Below are 14,535 nucleotides of genomic sequence, written 5' to 3'. Positions count from 1 at the left end.
ATTAAATCCATCTCGCAATTATGTGTAGAGTACTTATAGAACATTGCGGACATGGAGTTTGTGGTTAAATCCGCGTCAGTTAACTCAACCCCGAGACCCAATTTATGAGGATTATAGTGACAGGGCTGCTGGCTATGAGTTTAGGTCGTAGCCAAAATTAGTATGAAACTAGGCTATAACATCGTATATAATCTCCAATGGGAAGACGTCAAAATTCTCAGGGTTTACGTCTCTGTCGGAGCACGAGGGAAAAGGAGTGGCATCTCAAAATTCGCCCACTATATGAACCAAAAAAAAAAAAAAAAAAAAAAAAAAAAAAAAAAAAAACCGAAACACATGGGGAAGGTATAAAGCATCATAGAGTGAATGGCACAGAGAAAACAATATAGTTTCTCCCATTAAGCCCAAGTATGAGATAAACAAGCTATTCCAAGTTACTCAAAGACTGCAATGATGCGTTTACGCGGACGCAAGGCGGATTTGCATTTATCTTCATTGACCTCAATAGAGGTATCCTACAGACCTGTATACCCTACATCCATTCAACAGACAAGTGGCGGACTATTAGGCCCGCCTTAGCCAAACACCCCCTTATTCGAACTTGCGGTTCCTGACCCGAATCGAAAACCGCACGTCGAATAACCGCGGACTGACTGACTGACCTGGGTACACACTGCGCCGACCGATACCTACACCAAACCCTCTGGAGTAAATAGGTAGGTACACTTATCCAGTACCCACCTACTAGTAGCGTGGATAAGGAATATGCATCCGCCTTCGATCCATGTGTCCATTCGAACCCCTAATATCCGTCGTAACGCAAATAACGTAGGTAGTTGTCGTTCACCACGTGAGAGGATTTCTCCGTCCCGAGTACCCCTAATAGTAGACACGTTCAAAGACTAGTCAGCGAACCGCCTCGCATAACCCTAACCGCGCCCCCGCTGACCACAGTCCCAGCAATCGTGCTCTCAGTACTAATCTCACTACCCGCATCATCATGATGTCCCTTCCCCATCTTATTCGTCCGCCTCCTCTCCAACTCCAGCGCGCGATCGCGATCGCGCTCATCCCTGACGGCATTCGCATCCCTCAAGCCCCTAGGGATCCCGCGCCTCGCATCCCTACGATCGCGCACCTCGCCGCGCAACGCCGTCCACGACGTCGAGAAGAAGATAACCGCGTTCCAGACGCCCTGGAGCGGCAGCACGACGGCGCTGGCCAGGTTGAGCGCGAAGCTAGCGGTCTCGGCGTAGACGAGGTCGTGCACGCGGTTGATGCTGCTCGGCGTCCACGTCACGAACACGCTGATCGCGAACACGAACGACGTGCGCAGGTACGCCAGCTTCACCTGGTCCATGTGGTCGAGGCGCGCGCGCCAGCGCCGCCAGTTCTCGCGGGCGCGGGCCCGCAGGCCCGTGCGCGGCGCCGGGTCCGCGCTGATCTGCGTCACCGTCGTCTGGTACGGGTTCGCCGCTGCTGCCGAGATGGGCGTCGCGGGCCCGTCGAAGTACGATTGGTTGTCGGGAGGGCCGTCGAACCAGTTCTGCGGTGGCGCGGCGGTGGCGGTGGCGCTGGAGGATGAGGGGCCGGAGATGGGGTGCGCGGTTGACGAGTTGACGGTGGTTACTTGTACTACTTCCCGGTTGATGCTACCCATAATGGCTGCGTTTCCGAATAGAGTCTGCTGACTTAGTTAGTTATCTGGTTCTGATGTCTGGTGTTGTGCGGGGTTGGGGCTTGCCTTCTCTCCTGAATCACGCGCGGTCGGCACATCGCGGGCAGGGTTGCTCAGCGATAGGTTGCGGAGTTGATTACGTTGTTTGAACACATAATAACCAACCGCAACGTAGATGCAAGTCGAGAGGATGATACAGACCCATATAGGGAGGTAATAAGTATAGATTCGCAAGTTGGACCAGTCCTTATCTATCCAACACCAAATCTGAGGGTTTTGTTAGTACATATCACGACAAAGAGACAGAAATGTAAAGATGAGGGGGTCCGGGCTTACCGTTGCATTACCGTATACGTTCTGCCCATCGCCGCCGCGCACCACTAGTAGCCATAAGGAGGGTATGAATGGGATACCATAACAAACCAAGAAATAGGCCCACCAGTAACGAAGAAAACTGTTGGGGTTCGCGGAGAAGAAGAATACCATGTATACATTGACTGCCATGGCAAAAGACCACCATGGATCTGATTGCATAAATCTGAGAGCGCATTAGCTCAAGTTCGTCGGTACTCGTGACCCTTTTGTGGATCCGCGTATCAGGGGGAATCGATAGCAAACTCACAGTTCAAACATGAAGGCCTGAGCCTGGCATAGGTGGCTGTTAGATCCTGCCAGAACTCCTGAGTATCCCATCAAGCAGGCAATGCTAGCTCCGAGGTTCGCGAAAGATGCAAATAGAATGAAGGTATTCGGCACGGATCGGAGTCGCTTAAGAAAAGCGTAGGCGATGAAAATCAAGAGGACGCCGGTGACCGACAAGGCGGCACCCAGTCTTTCGAATACCACGATGGTCTCGATGTGTTGTCTTGTAAGCGCTCCAGGCGCGACCACCTCTCCGCTGCCATCGGGATCCGTGCGTATTATACCACCCATCACGGTTATCGTGACTTGGTTAGGATGGATCGGTGGTCATAGGAATATCGGATGAATGATATTACACCGGTTAGGGAAATTCCGTCTAAACAGCTCTCCCCTGGTGTAAGTTTGATGGATTATCTAGTTCGTAGGAAAGGTTAAGTAATCCAGCGGATGTCAACGTGCCTATGCCATGGACGAATAAAAGGAATTGTTAGGCTACGGTTACGTAGGTCCCTCCTCTATTCATACACGGCGATTGGGTAGATATGAACGGGTGGGATATTCGAGATACTACCATTCCAGGTAGGGTTGTAATGGGATAGTAGGTTCTTGAAGACAGGCGGTCGAGTATGAAATGGGGATGTGTGTAAATGAATAGTCGGTGACTTATTTAGGAACAAAAAATGAATTAGGTAGAATGTGCATGTATTTCTCAGGACAAATGAAAATCGTAATGGAAAACTGTTGATAATCGAAAGGAGTTTGAAGATGAAGGTTCGGTGGACGGTGTCGTTGGTGGGTTGGGTGGGAGGGTATATGGGACGGAAACAAAACTGATATATGGAGGATACTTGAGGTACTTTCTAGGTAGACCACATAGCTGGTTTGGGAGCCCTAGAGATCACCTAGGTATTGAAAGAGCACCAGATAGTGGATGACTCAAAATTTGACAAGCTCGCGGACATAGGTCGATTTAGGAATTGCATTTGAGTTATTGGTCCAAGTGCCCGTGGATAGGAGAGTTATATCGCGAGTAATATCGAAGTTTAATGGAAGTGAGTTAGAAAAAGCCAATACACGCATGTATCCGCAACCTTCGCTTGCTAGTCGTATATAAGCCACGCCAGTGGCTGCATGCTCAGGTGGTCTGCTTCAACAATTATGACAGGAGGGAGCTGACGTAGGAGCAACGTGCAGGAGTATTGAGAGAGGTAATGGGCCATGAGGTGGGTACATGACTATACGTCTCGTGGCAGACGGGAAAGGCAGGTTCGGACAGGCCACGCTGATGTCCCTCCTTTCCCAGTCGGGTTACTGGTAGGTTGGTAGCAGCAATATGGGTAATAATTTATCGGACCCTTCCATAATTCCCAGAAGCCAGACTCAGACCTTCCAGTAATCTATAATGTTGTACAGCAAGTGATGTTACCCGAGGAAAAGGAGAATACCAGGTGGAGAATAAGAGAATCGTTCGTATCTGGTTTAGGAGAGCTAGATTCTGTGAAACCTCCACGACAATGTTTAATGTTCGTATGATAGATGTGTTGAGATATGAGGCTCCCGGGCAGTCTAAAAGCTTGAATAGTATTAAATCATCTACAGCCTTACCAAAGAGCCTAAAGAGTTCAAAGGACATATTCCTTCTAGAAGATCCTAATGCAGTGCTACATATGTGTGCGCCAATTGTTTTGCCGAATAAAACTCGTTTGAGCTTGCCGCAAGAAACGCCATGCAGATGGGTGGAAGTAAGGGCGACTTTGATCCGTACCTACGAACAGAATTATCATGGACGTATTGCCAGAATGGGAGCTACCCAGGGCATTGAAAGTAGTTTGGTGACTAAGGAGATATATAACGCAATATCTGCATCGAACATAAAGTCCCCCGCAGGTCGCCGTAGCCTGCATATTCCGGCGGGCCTCACCAAATAATACTAAAGAAGGTTACCGAAGAAGTAGCTACATGCAACTATAAGCACATATAAAAGTGCAATGTAGGATTGGAAGGTAGGCTTGGAAGGCTTAGACTGGTTTATCTAGTAATCGTGGGGCTTATAATCTAGAACAATCGGGCGAGTGGCTGCCTTACCTGCTTGTAAATCCTTTGTCTAGTAGACAGCGGCGGAGAGCAAACTCCTGGGCGGTGTAACGGACAAGATGAAGATTTGGAGACATAAGAGATTCCCCAATTTGCGAAAATCCATCCCGTCTGTCTTGCAATTTTTCTCCACGTGGATCGTTGGAGGTTGGATGCAGGGGCGTTGGCGCGGGTTAGAAAAGCCTGGTTTGATCGGAACGATATATGACAGGGCAATTCCCTGCATGTAAATCGTCTAGGATGGACATGGTAAATTACTCTTAGACGGTGCCCTGAAGCTACTACTAGCTGGTAGGCTCTCGGACTATTAGCTGACTGCCGAGTTTTCGTTGATCCTAACTGAACCGGGGTTGAAGAACCTCCAATAGCTCAAGTCATAGGAATATTCGAAATGCGGAGGAGAAAGAGGACCGCGGTGAACAAAGGGTATTATTGAACGAGAGTGACGGGCGACGGGCGACTGTTTGCTACACTGCATGACGCAGGCTGCAACAGCGGCCCAATGGCGAAAGGCTCTCATATCTCAATGAAATGCACCGAGGCTAAGTACTGCCGCTTCGAGGTGCTGGCCCAACCAAATCCATGCGGCGACAAAAGTCTCGGTCACGGAATTAGTTGTCTAAGATAACCTCAAGGTTACCTACTTCAGCGCCTATGGAAGATTGCATTTAGCGACAATGTTTTTCGCAACATTTCCGGTTTTCTGCGACTGACTTAGACCCGACTTTCCGAGCCTATCGTAATCGATGTTTCGAGTGCAATATTCGGGCTGTACACCGAGCTCCGACTCTGAAGGTTGCAAATATATCATGTCGCTGATACCTCGTAACGATATCTTAGGCGTTGTGTTAGGAGAAAGGGTTTGTCGTTTACTTCGCGCAAATAAAGTATTCGTGTATCTACTTCCATGTATCCACTAGCTGCTGACTTAGAGCCCTAAATGTTAGCAAGAGCCCCCGCTGTGTGACCCATGGACGTATTTGCCCATGGGGAAAGTAAGTTCAGCGCTAAGATTATTACCGTTTGTGGTGGGTAGCATTGCTATCAAGCGGTATGATTGGTTGAACAATATATTAAACTACTGGGGCGTGCGATCTACCTTTTATAACTTCACCCGTGGCTGCCAATTTTGAATATCAACCCGTTCTTGGAAATAACTTGGAAATTGCTTGTGATAGCCTTGGCAAGTCAACCGAATCAAGAACCCTTGACCTGGCCAATGACCCTGAACCCGGAATCCCTAACTGTATAAGGCATTGCTTGGCGCTGAAATGGAACGATAACCTCACTCGATCACCTTGTTATATGGTAGAGTTCCGGGATCAAAGTAGAGATTTATGTTCTTTTCGATAGTTATGTGCAATTATGCTCATAACACATTGGGTGTCTTCCTATGATTATATCGAGTGTTCGTAATGATTATGCCGCGGTCGGGTCCACAAGGCGAAGGGAATAAGGTTGTATCCGCCGCATGTATATGTACGACAGTGAGAATTCCTTGAATAATGATACTGATATCATCCGCTTATGTTGGTAGTTAAGTCGATATGGCGATATGGCGATATAGCGAGAGAAAGTAGCAAACGAAAGAATAGGTGGCGGTATATATGCTATCTTCTTCATGATATGACCTAAAGGAAATGACAGAGCCGTTAGCTTTTACGACAGCCGTTTAGTACGTCGAAAACGAGTCCGTGGGAGTCGACGTTAAGGAGACTGTAATAGTGGAAGCGAGGTCGCATGACACGTCTCAGTCGAGAACAGACTTACTTCCGCAAGTAATGGGATGAAGGGATGGTCTCCCAGTCCAGTATGAAGCCATCGCTTTCCAACAGCTCGGAATTTCGGTAAATTATCAGCCTGTCGCGATATCTGAACTTCTTGACATATTTCCCACTGCAAATACCCGCTGATAAGTTGTGGCCATGCTGGGCTCTGTGACAGTGTCAGGATCGAATGGTTGAGTCTGGAATGCTTAGAGGCTGGGTATTGTATAGGTAATCAATGGATGTATTTAGGTAAATCAGAATTGTGTAAGGGAAAGTATCAGGGATGTTTGATGTAATGATGCGTAAAAGATTTACCTACGACCAAAGAAAAATATGTGTAGATACTTAATGAAGTCACAGAACTAACAACCGAGAGTGGTGTAAATACTCTCAGGAACATAGACGGAGTATCAAGGAGATTGACGAGAGTTATATGAACAATCAATGTTTTCAAATTCACAGATATGGGGCCGTCCTGTCAAGACTACTTAAACACTACAACGATGTTCATTCTTTGGGAAAACATTCGTCAGTAAACCCAAGAGTCCTCAAGATGTCGATCATATCATTACTTTAGCATTCTAAAGAACATTACGACCTTGAGAGCATATCCAAGCAAGCCCCCAACCTACATGTGGAAATTACCTGTGCTAGATTGCCCTGTTTGCCATCAAAAACACCGCAATAAAAGATTGCTATCACTGCCGTAGTCAACCACCTACTCAGATCTATCCCGTATATAGCCACTGAAATCGCGGCGGTCAGCGCTATAGTGTTGGTATTCTCATTATTCTCATTATCGATTTCCTCATCCCCGAGTTTTAAGCAAAGGCTCACATCGCCCAGCTTTTGTGGTAAAATACGAGTGGGCCTTTCTAAGGTTCACAAGCAGCCTTGGTAGGCCAGTCTGTCGAACTTGCGTGGTATGTTTCTAATCTTGCGTATGTATATATGTACGTATCTATCTCTCAGTTCTCCCACAGACGAGAAAACAAAGAAGATACCCGAGTGTATTAAGAATGAGCCACTTCCAATGACGAGTATGAAAACTCATAGCAGTGCTCAAACTCGATAATATTCAGCTTTTCGACTTGGGCCTCATATCGTTCAGAAATAATACTGTGAAGTGCGTAGCCGGCTCCATTGCTAAGGGGGGATGGCCTGATTTTCCCGTCTTCAAGTCAGGAACAACGGAAATGAAGGCTACGAGGACCATTTTGTTCTCCATTATCCTAGGCAACGCTGATTTTACGCATAGCAAAGTAGCAACTAGGTACCATAGGTCTCTATGTTGCGGCCATTGCAGGGAAGGGAGATTCTACGACCCCGAACGAAGAAAACCAATTCGACATGCTCAAACATAAGTGCTTGAAGTAGCTTTATATACAATCCGGTTTGGTTGGAACGGGTATTGTAATTTTTTAAAAAAGGAAGTTTGCTCGTCCGCCTTATGACATCCATTGCTCTCTTATCCATGAACTGGTGTCTGATAGGGTCAGATATCATCTATGGGCCGTACTTAGCCGCGAAATTGCGAGCAGAAATGATTTTAAGGTCGTAGAAATACAAATTAGCGAGACAAGCGTGGCTCGAAGCACCGAAATTTCGAAAAAGCTACTGGAATGGACGGGAAGTGAGTTAAAGCCGTTAAGCGCGCTTAATACAATGATTACATACCGACACGATTATGTAGACCATCTATCAACGACGCTAGATTTGTACCTTTTCTCCAGCGTCTTACAGTACATAGGTAGTCAAACGTCACTCAGTGATATATAGTTTGTGGAAGAGCTATACATCGTGTGGAGGTAATTATGATTAATTACCCCGACAATTTGATGTTTTACTAGAGACTAGTGAAATATCTACTAGCTAATTACTAGCCTAGTTCATGCCTAAGATTATGGTACCGACGCTTGGATGGAAACAGACAACATAAGTCGATATGTCAGTGATACAGTCTTCATATTTCCAAAGCTCTCACGGATTACAAGTTAGGATCTGAGAGGCGAAAAGAATCATTATGCCGGAAAACGAAAAAAAAGGGGATAGGTGGGCTGAGGAAGGAGAGGAAGGGGGTGGCAGTAATGTGCATGAGACCTTATCTCTACACGTTTATTTATTAGAGTATCTCTCACAGATAAAATACGACTTATGAAATCTGTAATTGTCAGCGTTGGGCGTTTATGTCACGAGGGCGTCGTCTACCCATAATCCCTACTCAAAGACAAGAATAGGAGAGCCCACAGGACCATAACCGAGCAGAGCGACTGTGTATTATATATAAAGGCGATAATTTAACAATCTCATTTCCATACCACTACCTCTGACTTCCAGGCTGCGAGGCCATCATTTCCGACAGTTTTGAGCATCGTAATTCGTGTCCGTAGAAATAGTGCCGGTCTAAAAACCACCCCCATTTCCCCTTTAATACAACACTAAACCCAGTCGACAACCAAGACAAGTTAGGGAAGGTATCCAGAGCATCTTCATACCCCGCGGCCACGCCATTCTATACATCCATATCGACCCAATTTTCCATCAGACCGTGTACATGAAGTCAGGTTTGGCATCACCCAAGGCCTCGATTTCGGCCGCGCTCTTGCCCTCGATACGGTAATCGCGCTTGCCTTCGCGCCTCTTCTTGTTCTCGATGCGAAGTAGCGTCGTCATGAGCACGCTGCCTCCTAACAGAAAAAGTGTCATATACGCGACCATAATACCGTGGCCTTCAAGGTATCGCGGTGGGTTGTAGTAGATGTTTGAACTGACAATGCCGTTCAAGTTGCCCCAACCAATCACAAAACCGAGCACGACGCCCCGTTTATATACTCCTTCAGTATTGTTTGCCATCCAGGTGATGGTATTGGAGATGCATGGATATATTCCTAAAGCGCCGAGGAAGGTACCAGCGTATTTAACCCTGGCGTCGGTCGAGGCGAGAAGCATCAAGAATCCAGCAATACCGATGAAACTGACGACGATATTGCACAGACCTCGTTGACGGGTTCGATCGGCGACAAAACCAATGACAACGGTCAGCAAAGCGGCCGCGGCATATGGCGGCACGCTCAAAAGTTGGGAGCGGACGGTACTTGTGCTCCAGCCTAGCTCCTGGATAATGCTGGGCAAGAAAAGCGAAAAGGCATATAGAGGCATGTCGCAGCCCATGTAGATAACCATACCAAGCCACATCTTCCAATCTTTAAGCCCGGCAATGAGATAGCTTATTTTCCATTCTTCATGTTCGGCCGAAGATTGTTGGTCCAGCTTGAGTCGACGGACTACGCGAATACGGTCCACGTCCGAGAGAAATCGGGCTTGATCAGGGAAGTCATGCACCATCCAGAAGGATGCGACGCCAAACACCACAGTAAGGAGTCCTTCCAAGATGAAGATCCAAGCCCAACCGGGTCGGCCACCTATGCCGTCCATCAATTCTATTGCGGCAGCAAGGAGACCACCGAAAGAACCCGAAATAGCTGCTGCCGAGAAGAAAATAGCCTAAGAGAGGTTAGTGACATTACTATCGAAACAGAGAAATACAGGAGGAGTGAGTGGACTTACAGCACGAACGCCGAACTCGGATCGGCGATACCAACATGATAGATAATAATTTACACCGGGGAAAAGCCCGGCCTCGGCCAGACCGAGAAACCAACGCGCTGCCATTAGGCCGGAGTAGTTGTATACGAAGCCCATGCCTGTCATTGAGGCACCCCATAGCACCCTAGGGTGTCACGACGTTAGCTGGTTTGCCTTCGGCTAGGATTCCGATAGTCGGGTAATCATAGTTAAGACTTACATGATAATTGGGATGAACACGGACGGCCGCAGCCTCTTTAGCAGAACATTGGTGAGAGGCTCGAAGAGCGAGTACGAAATGAAAAAAATCGTAAGTGTTTCATTGTACTGATCTGGAAGCCTCAGATGCAAATCCTGCGGCAGATTCGCGACTTTCGCGTTGCCAATGTTGGACCGATCTAAGAACGCAAGCAAATATAGAATGCAAAGCTGAGATGATTGATGTCAGCCATGGGCGACGCGACCGCGCGCGATGAATATGAGCTTACCCAAGGTATTAATATCCAATCAAGTTTTCGAATGAGTTTTTTGTCCTAACATAATGGTCAGCTATCGCGAAAAGGCATCGAATTAATGCGATAATACTCACTATCTTGTCCCTTTCTTCAAGGGAAAGATGGGCATCTGGATCAGGAGGAAGACCATCGAAGGATTCCACATGATTTGCCTCTTTACTAGAGTCCCGCGAGGCGGAGTGCTTCTCCACGTCGCTCATGGTATTTCGAGGTCGTGTTCCGCCGTATGGAGAAATGACTGGTCTAGGTTTACTCACTTTATTGCGACGAAGTAGGCTGAGTAAAATTTATTGGACGAGACGAGGCCTGAAGTCGATGCTATCTTAGAGATATCGTCCTGCTCATCGTCGGATCTCGGGACTAAGGGTCGGCACAATCAATATGTGCGATCAATTGGGCTCAGATATAATACACGAAACCGAAGATAATCAATCCAAGGAGATACCAAAGGATTGAGAGGATAGGAATGAATTGATGAGGCCAAAAAGGGGAAATGAGATTGACAAAAGACTGGTATATGGCGGGGTGTGAACTTATGTTAGGTGTACGCGTAGGAATATGAAAGAAGTTGCCGGCGTTATGTATGATGGCGGACGGTGGTGGACGGTGGTGGACAGTAGGAGACGGAAGGCGTTAATAGCCCGAATGACAACGGCCGCAGGGCTTCAGAGGTCAATAAGTGGGAGAAGGGAGGTTTGTAATAAGTAATGACAGGGACCGGGATGATGTGGAGGAAAGCATGGAGGAGAAGGATCGGCAGTTTATTAAATGGAGAGTATGGGGACGGTTTTTTTGGAGGGGGGCAATAATAACTGACTTATCTTAAATCCATACCTTATGTATGAGCTTCAGAAGCAGGCTTCGTCAAGGTGGGCCATTATCTGCCCAATCCCACAACCCAAAGATAAAAACCATAATGGCTTACCGAAATTCCTCTTATTCTTAGCATTGTATATGCATCGATTATATTGGTTTGTCTGGATCTGTCGTTGTGTGGAAAGGGAGTACCAAGAGGGATGACAAAGATACGGCCCTGTATGTCGGACCTACCAACGTATCCAATAAGACATTGCGGCTTGTTTTCCTAGCGACGATGCTGTGGATGTTGGATGGATATGAATGTTTGTCTGATCAAGCAGATTTGTGATGAAGGGATATTCGTTGAAGTTTACCATGTAGTACTATTGTTCCTAAGCGATGATCAAGGTGAGAACCTTGAAAGATGAAGATGGGTTTTAGTGTTATTGCTACGGTAGCGTTCCAGAAGCTGCCCAAGTGGGCGGTGGACTAAGACCTAACAATGGCCAAGACAAGACGAAGGACCCCTGTGACGCACGTTTACTAATAGGGCTTACGCCTAGCAAGGGCACTAAGCACCGGGGAAGCTACTATAGGGGAATACCTGGTAGGATGTAAGTACCTTAACCCCGGCGCACCTTAAAGTGGCCATAAATGTGCCCGTTAGATCGAATTGAACGAAACCATGTTTAGTTGCTACTATTTCCTATCTTGTTGTATCCATATTGACGTGGTTGTCGTACGATACACATCGTCGGAAGGGAGGATTTTGTGCTTGGAACAATGTTGGGAATATGGTGTATATCGACAGTGTAGTGCCCGATTATTTCCAGAGTCGCATATTCCAACCAAGTAGATTGGCAAATATGGGGAGGTAGGTATACATACCTAGCTATGCGACTCATATTCAGGGACGAGTGATTCGCACTGGCTCTGTGGTGTCATGGCGTGGGATTCCTGCTGAAGAATCTCGTTTCGAATACATCAGCCGCATTACCTAACATCGCATTGCGGCCGAATAAACTAAAAGTCCTTTGAATTCGCGACACTTAAGACTTACCTTTAGGAAGTCTCCTCGCATAATCCCATGGTTTCTTCCGTCTTTGTGTTCGACGGGAGGTCGGAAGACTCTTTCGGTACTATAGGGTACCATATTCCACAAAATTCTTCATAGAATTCTGGCAGGTCTTAGATTCGGTCCTACAGGGGAATGATGTAAGCATCTTGCAACACATGTCAATCAATTTGGGAATAGTACGGATCGCGAATCGTGAATCATGCATGTTTGCATTCACGCACAAGTGTGCTATTATTCGTATCCTTAAAGATATACCGAGAGAAGAGCAATTGGAGATAAGCAACTAGAGATAAATGTAAGGCACGCCGATCTCATTTTCTCTAAGGTCAGATCTGTGTGAATAGTTCTTTTGATTCATTTATGCGGCGATGAGGTTAAAATATAAAACATTGACTCAAATAATATTTAGTTGGTAGGACGGGAGCTAAGGACTCGAGCTTGTCGTCCCGAATCAGGGACTTTTGCCCCTCTTGTTTCCACTGACCAATTATCCAATGATCGCACTTTCATTCCCTGCCACATTGATCACACCCACACTTTCTTCGCGACACTACAACAAAAAGGGAAATCATAGAGCTACCCCGCATGAGGACAACCAAAGATCAGTGGGGTTAGCTCGCTCTAAAGGATCTAATTACCCTGATTACCCCAACCACTTGCTACACAGGTACCTAGATACAAGCAGGTACGGGTTATAAGACTTCAACCGAACAGATTGGTAAACCTTGTTTGCTGGGTTCTCCACCATTTAACTTCAATTACTGTACGCCTAGGATTTCAAATCAAACTTCTCTAAATCATCGTGTTAAAATCGTGACCAAAACAACGGCATCAAAGAAACCTCCGAATTCGGTGCGATAAACGTATGAGGTTCCAGCTATCAAGAAATAAGAAATGACAGAACGACCCTACCGTTGACCGCATCTTCTCATTTAGCTGCGGGTATTCAGCATCTTTGGCGTCCATTCCCACGCCAGATATTCAGCCCTGTATGACAGCCAGACTCACGCGACATTAAACCACCTTGTATTTCGCGGCTCCGCTGTTCCAGCTTTTCGGCTCCCTATTGGAATCCCTCTGTCGCACGGGAGGACTAAGTTAAATAACTTTAGCTGACGCATCCTCATACAAGTCTGAATTTCAATTTTGGGTGCCGATATTGTCCCTGGATATACCATGTTGCGCATCCTTTCTAGACGAGGATTACAGCGTAGGACAGCTTGGTGCTAATGCAATTTTCCATCAGGTATTTACCTATTTACCTTCTTAAGATAGGATTGTCCGATGCACGTCGATGAATTCTGAGGCCTAACGAAAGTGCATCGAAATAATATTTTCCGACGAGGAAGCTGATGCCGTTTAGCTTCCCGCGAGCCTGCCCAAAGGAATTCAATTTACAACACTACTGTTTGAGAAGGTATCTTCGGCCGGTAAAACTCGCGAGCATCAAAATGCGCCATGCAAAGACCAGAAGATGCTAACACAGTGTGATGTTGGAAATAATTATAACAGGATATATCGAACCAACCCTTCCCGGGCCTAAGCATATTCGGTGAACGTTGGTTATTCCAAGAGAGGAAACTGAATATGCAAAAGTGTCTTTGAGGTCCATCTTCCCTCGGATGGCAAACTGTCCAGCAGACTATGCTATCCGAAGATACTCATGGCAGAACAGAACAACTGCAACGAAACCGAACGGAAACCTGCTCGGGCTACCTAGTACTTCCATAGTCGTGCTCACCGGAGCACGTGTCGACTCCGCACATTCGGAAGCATCCGCGGGAACTCTTTAACAGCCAAAGACCTTGTTCGGGTAGGGTGTCTGCTTCTTACATGTGACTTGCCGCCATCGATCAAAGTACCCATTGAGATTACTTCCTGCAGCAAGTTGCCGTCGGACCACATTTCAACCCTCGTTAAACGCCACCCAGCACGCTGGTTCAGTATAGCAGGTGGCGGTGGCTAATAAAGTGTAGGGTTCCGTAGGCTCTTGGTCATTCAAAACTTGAGAACACGGTCATATTTGAGATATGGATCAATTTATTCGGTAGCGCGCGTAACCTCTGGGAACAGCAAGATGTTAGGATGATGTCTTGGACATGTATCGGTCGGTGGCATGATTACGCGACAGAGTTGCCGCAGTCACTGCAAGAGAAAGATCTATCCAAGACCCCCTTTCTCGCCTCCGTTCTAGAACGTATGGTTAGACGAGTCCAAAATCCTGCTAAGTGACCTCAGGAATCAAGGGACGAACAGGAAGAGACGCCATATATATAACTAGGCAGTAAAATCTTTCATATATATGGCAACATTGAGGGAAAGCCCATGAGATGGAAACTCATTAAACCCCCTTTTCAATATGCGCCGGGGCTCGGC

The 14,535-nt window shown here is 46.8% G+C and overlaps 2 protein-coding genes across 2 annotated transcripts; both read right to left on the bottom strand.

Moving 5' to 3' along the window:
* Nucleotides 1-895: 895 nt before the first annotated feature.
* F4807DRAFT_454066 (uncharacterized protein) lies at nucleotides 896-2,611 on the bottom strand (the record flags this gene model as incomplete). The annotated part of the gene is made up of 4 exons (XM_048000534.1): nucleotides 896-1,684; nucleotides 1,745-1,945; nucleotides 2,015-2,216; nucleotides 2,301-2,611. 4 exons carry the CDS (start codon nucleotides 2,609-2,611, stop codon nucleotides 896-898), a joined length of 1,503 nt encoding a protein of 500 aa, XP_047849842.1.
* Nucleotides 2,612-8,560: 5,949 nt separating this feature from the next.
* On the bottom strand, nucleotides 8,561-10,662 carry F4807DRAFT_288007 (MFS general substrate transporter). The gene is made up of 5 exons (XM_047994767.1): nucleotides 10,358-10,662; nucleotides 10,257-10,301; nucleotides 9,989-10,197; nucleotides 9,751-9,913; nucleotides 8,561-9,687 (listed from the first exon to the last, which is right to left on the bottom strand). Exons 1-5 carry the CDS (start codon nucleotides 10,481-10,483, stop codon nucleotides 8,725-8,727), a joined length of 1,506 nt encoding a protein of 501 aa, XP_047849841.1. The 5' UTR covers nucleotides 10,484-10,662; the 3' UTR covers nucleotides 8,561-8,724.
* Nucleotides 10,663-14,535: the final 3,873 nt, after the last annotated feature.

Source organism: Annulohypoxylon truncatum (genome assembly GCF_022578515.1).
Source record: "Annulohypoxylon truncatum strain CBS 140777 unplaced genomic scaffold F4807scaffold_44, whole genome shotgun sequence".
Classification (NCBI taxonomy): domain Eukaryota; kingdom Fungi; phylum Ascomycota; class Sordariomycetes; order Xylariales; family Hypoxylaceae; genus Annulohypoxylon; species Annulohypoxylon truncatum.
Note: the sequence above shows the minus strand (reverse complement) of the source record. Positions and strands in the feature narration are given on the sequence as shown.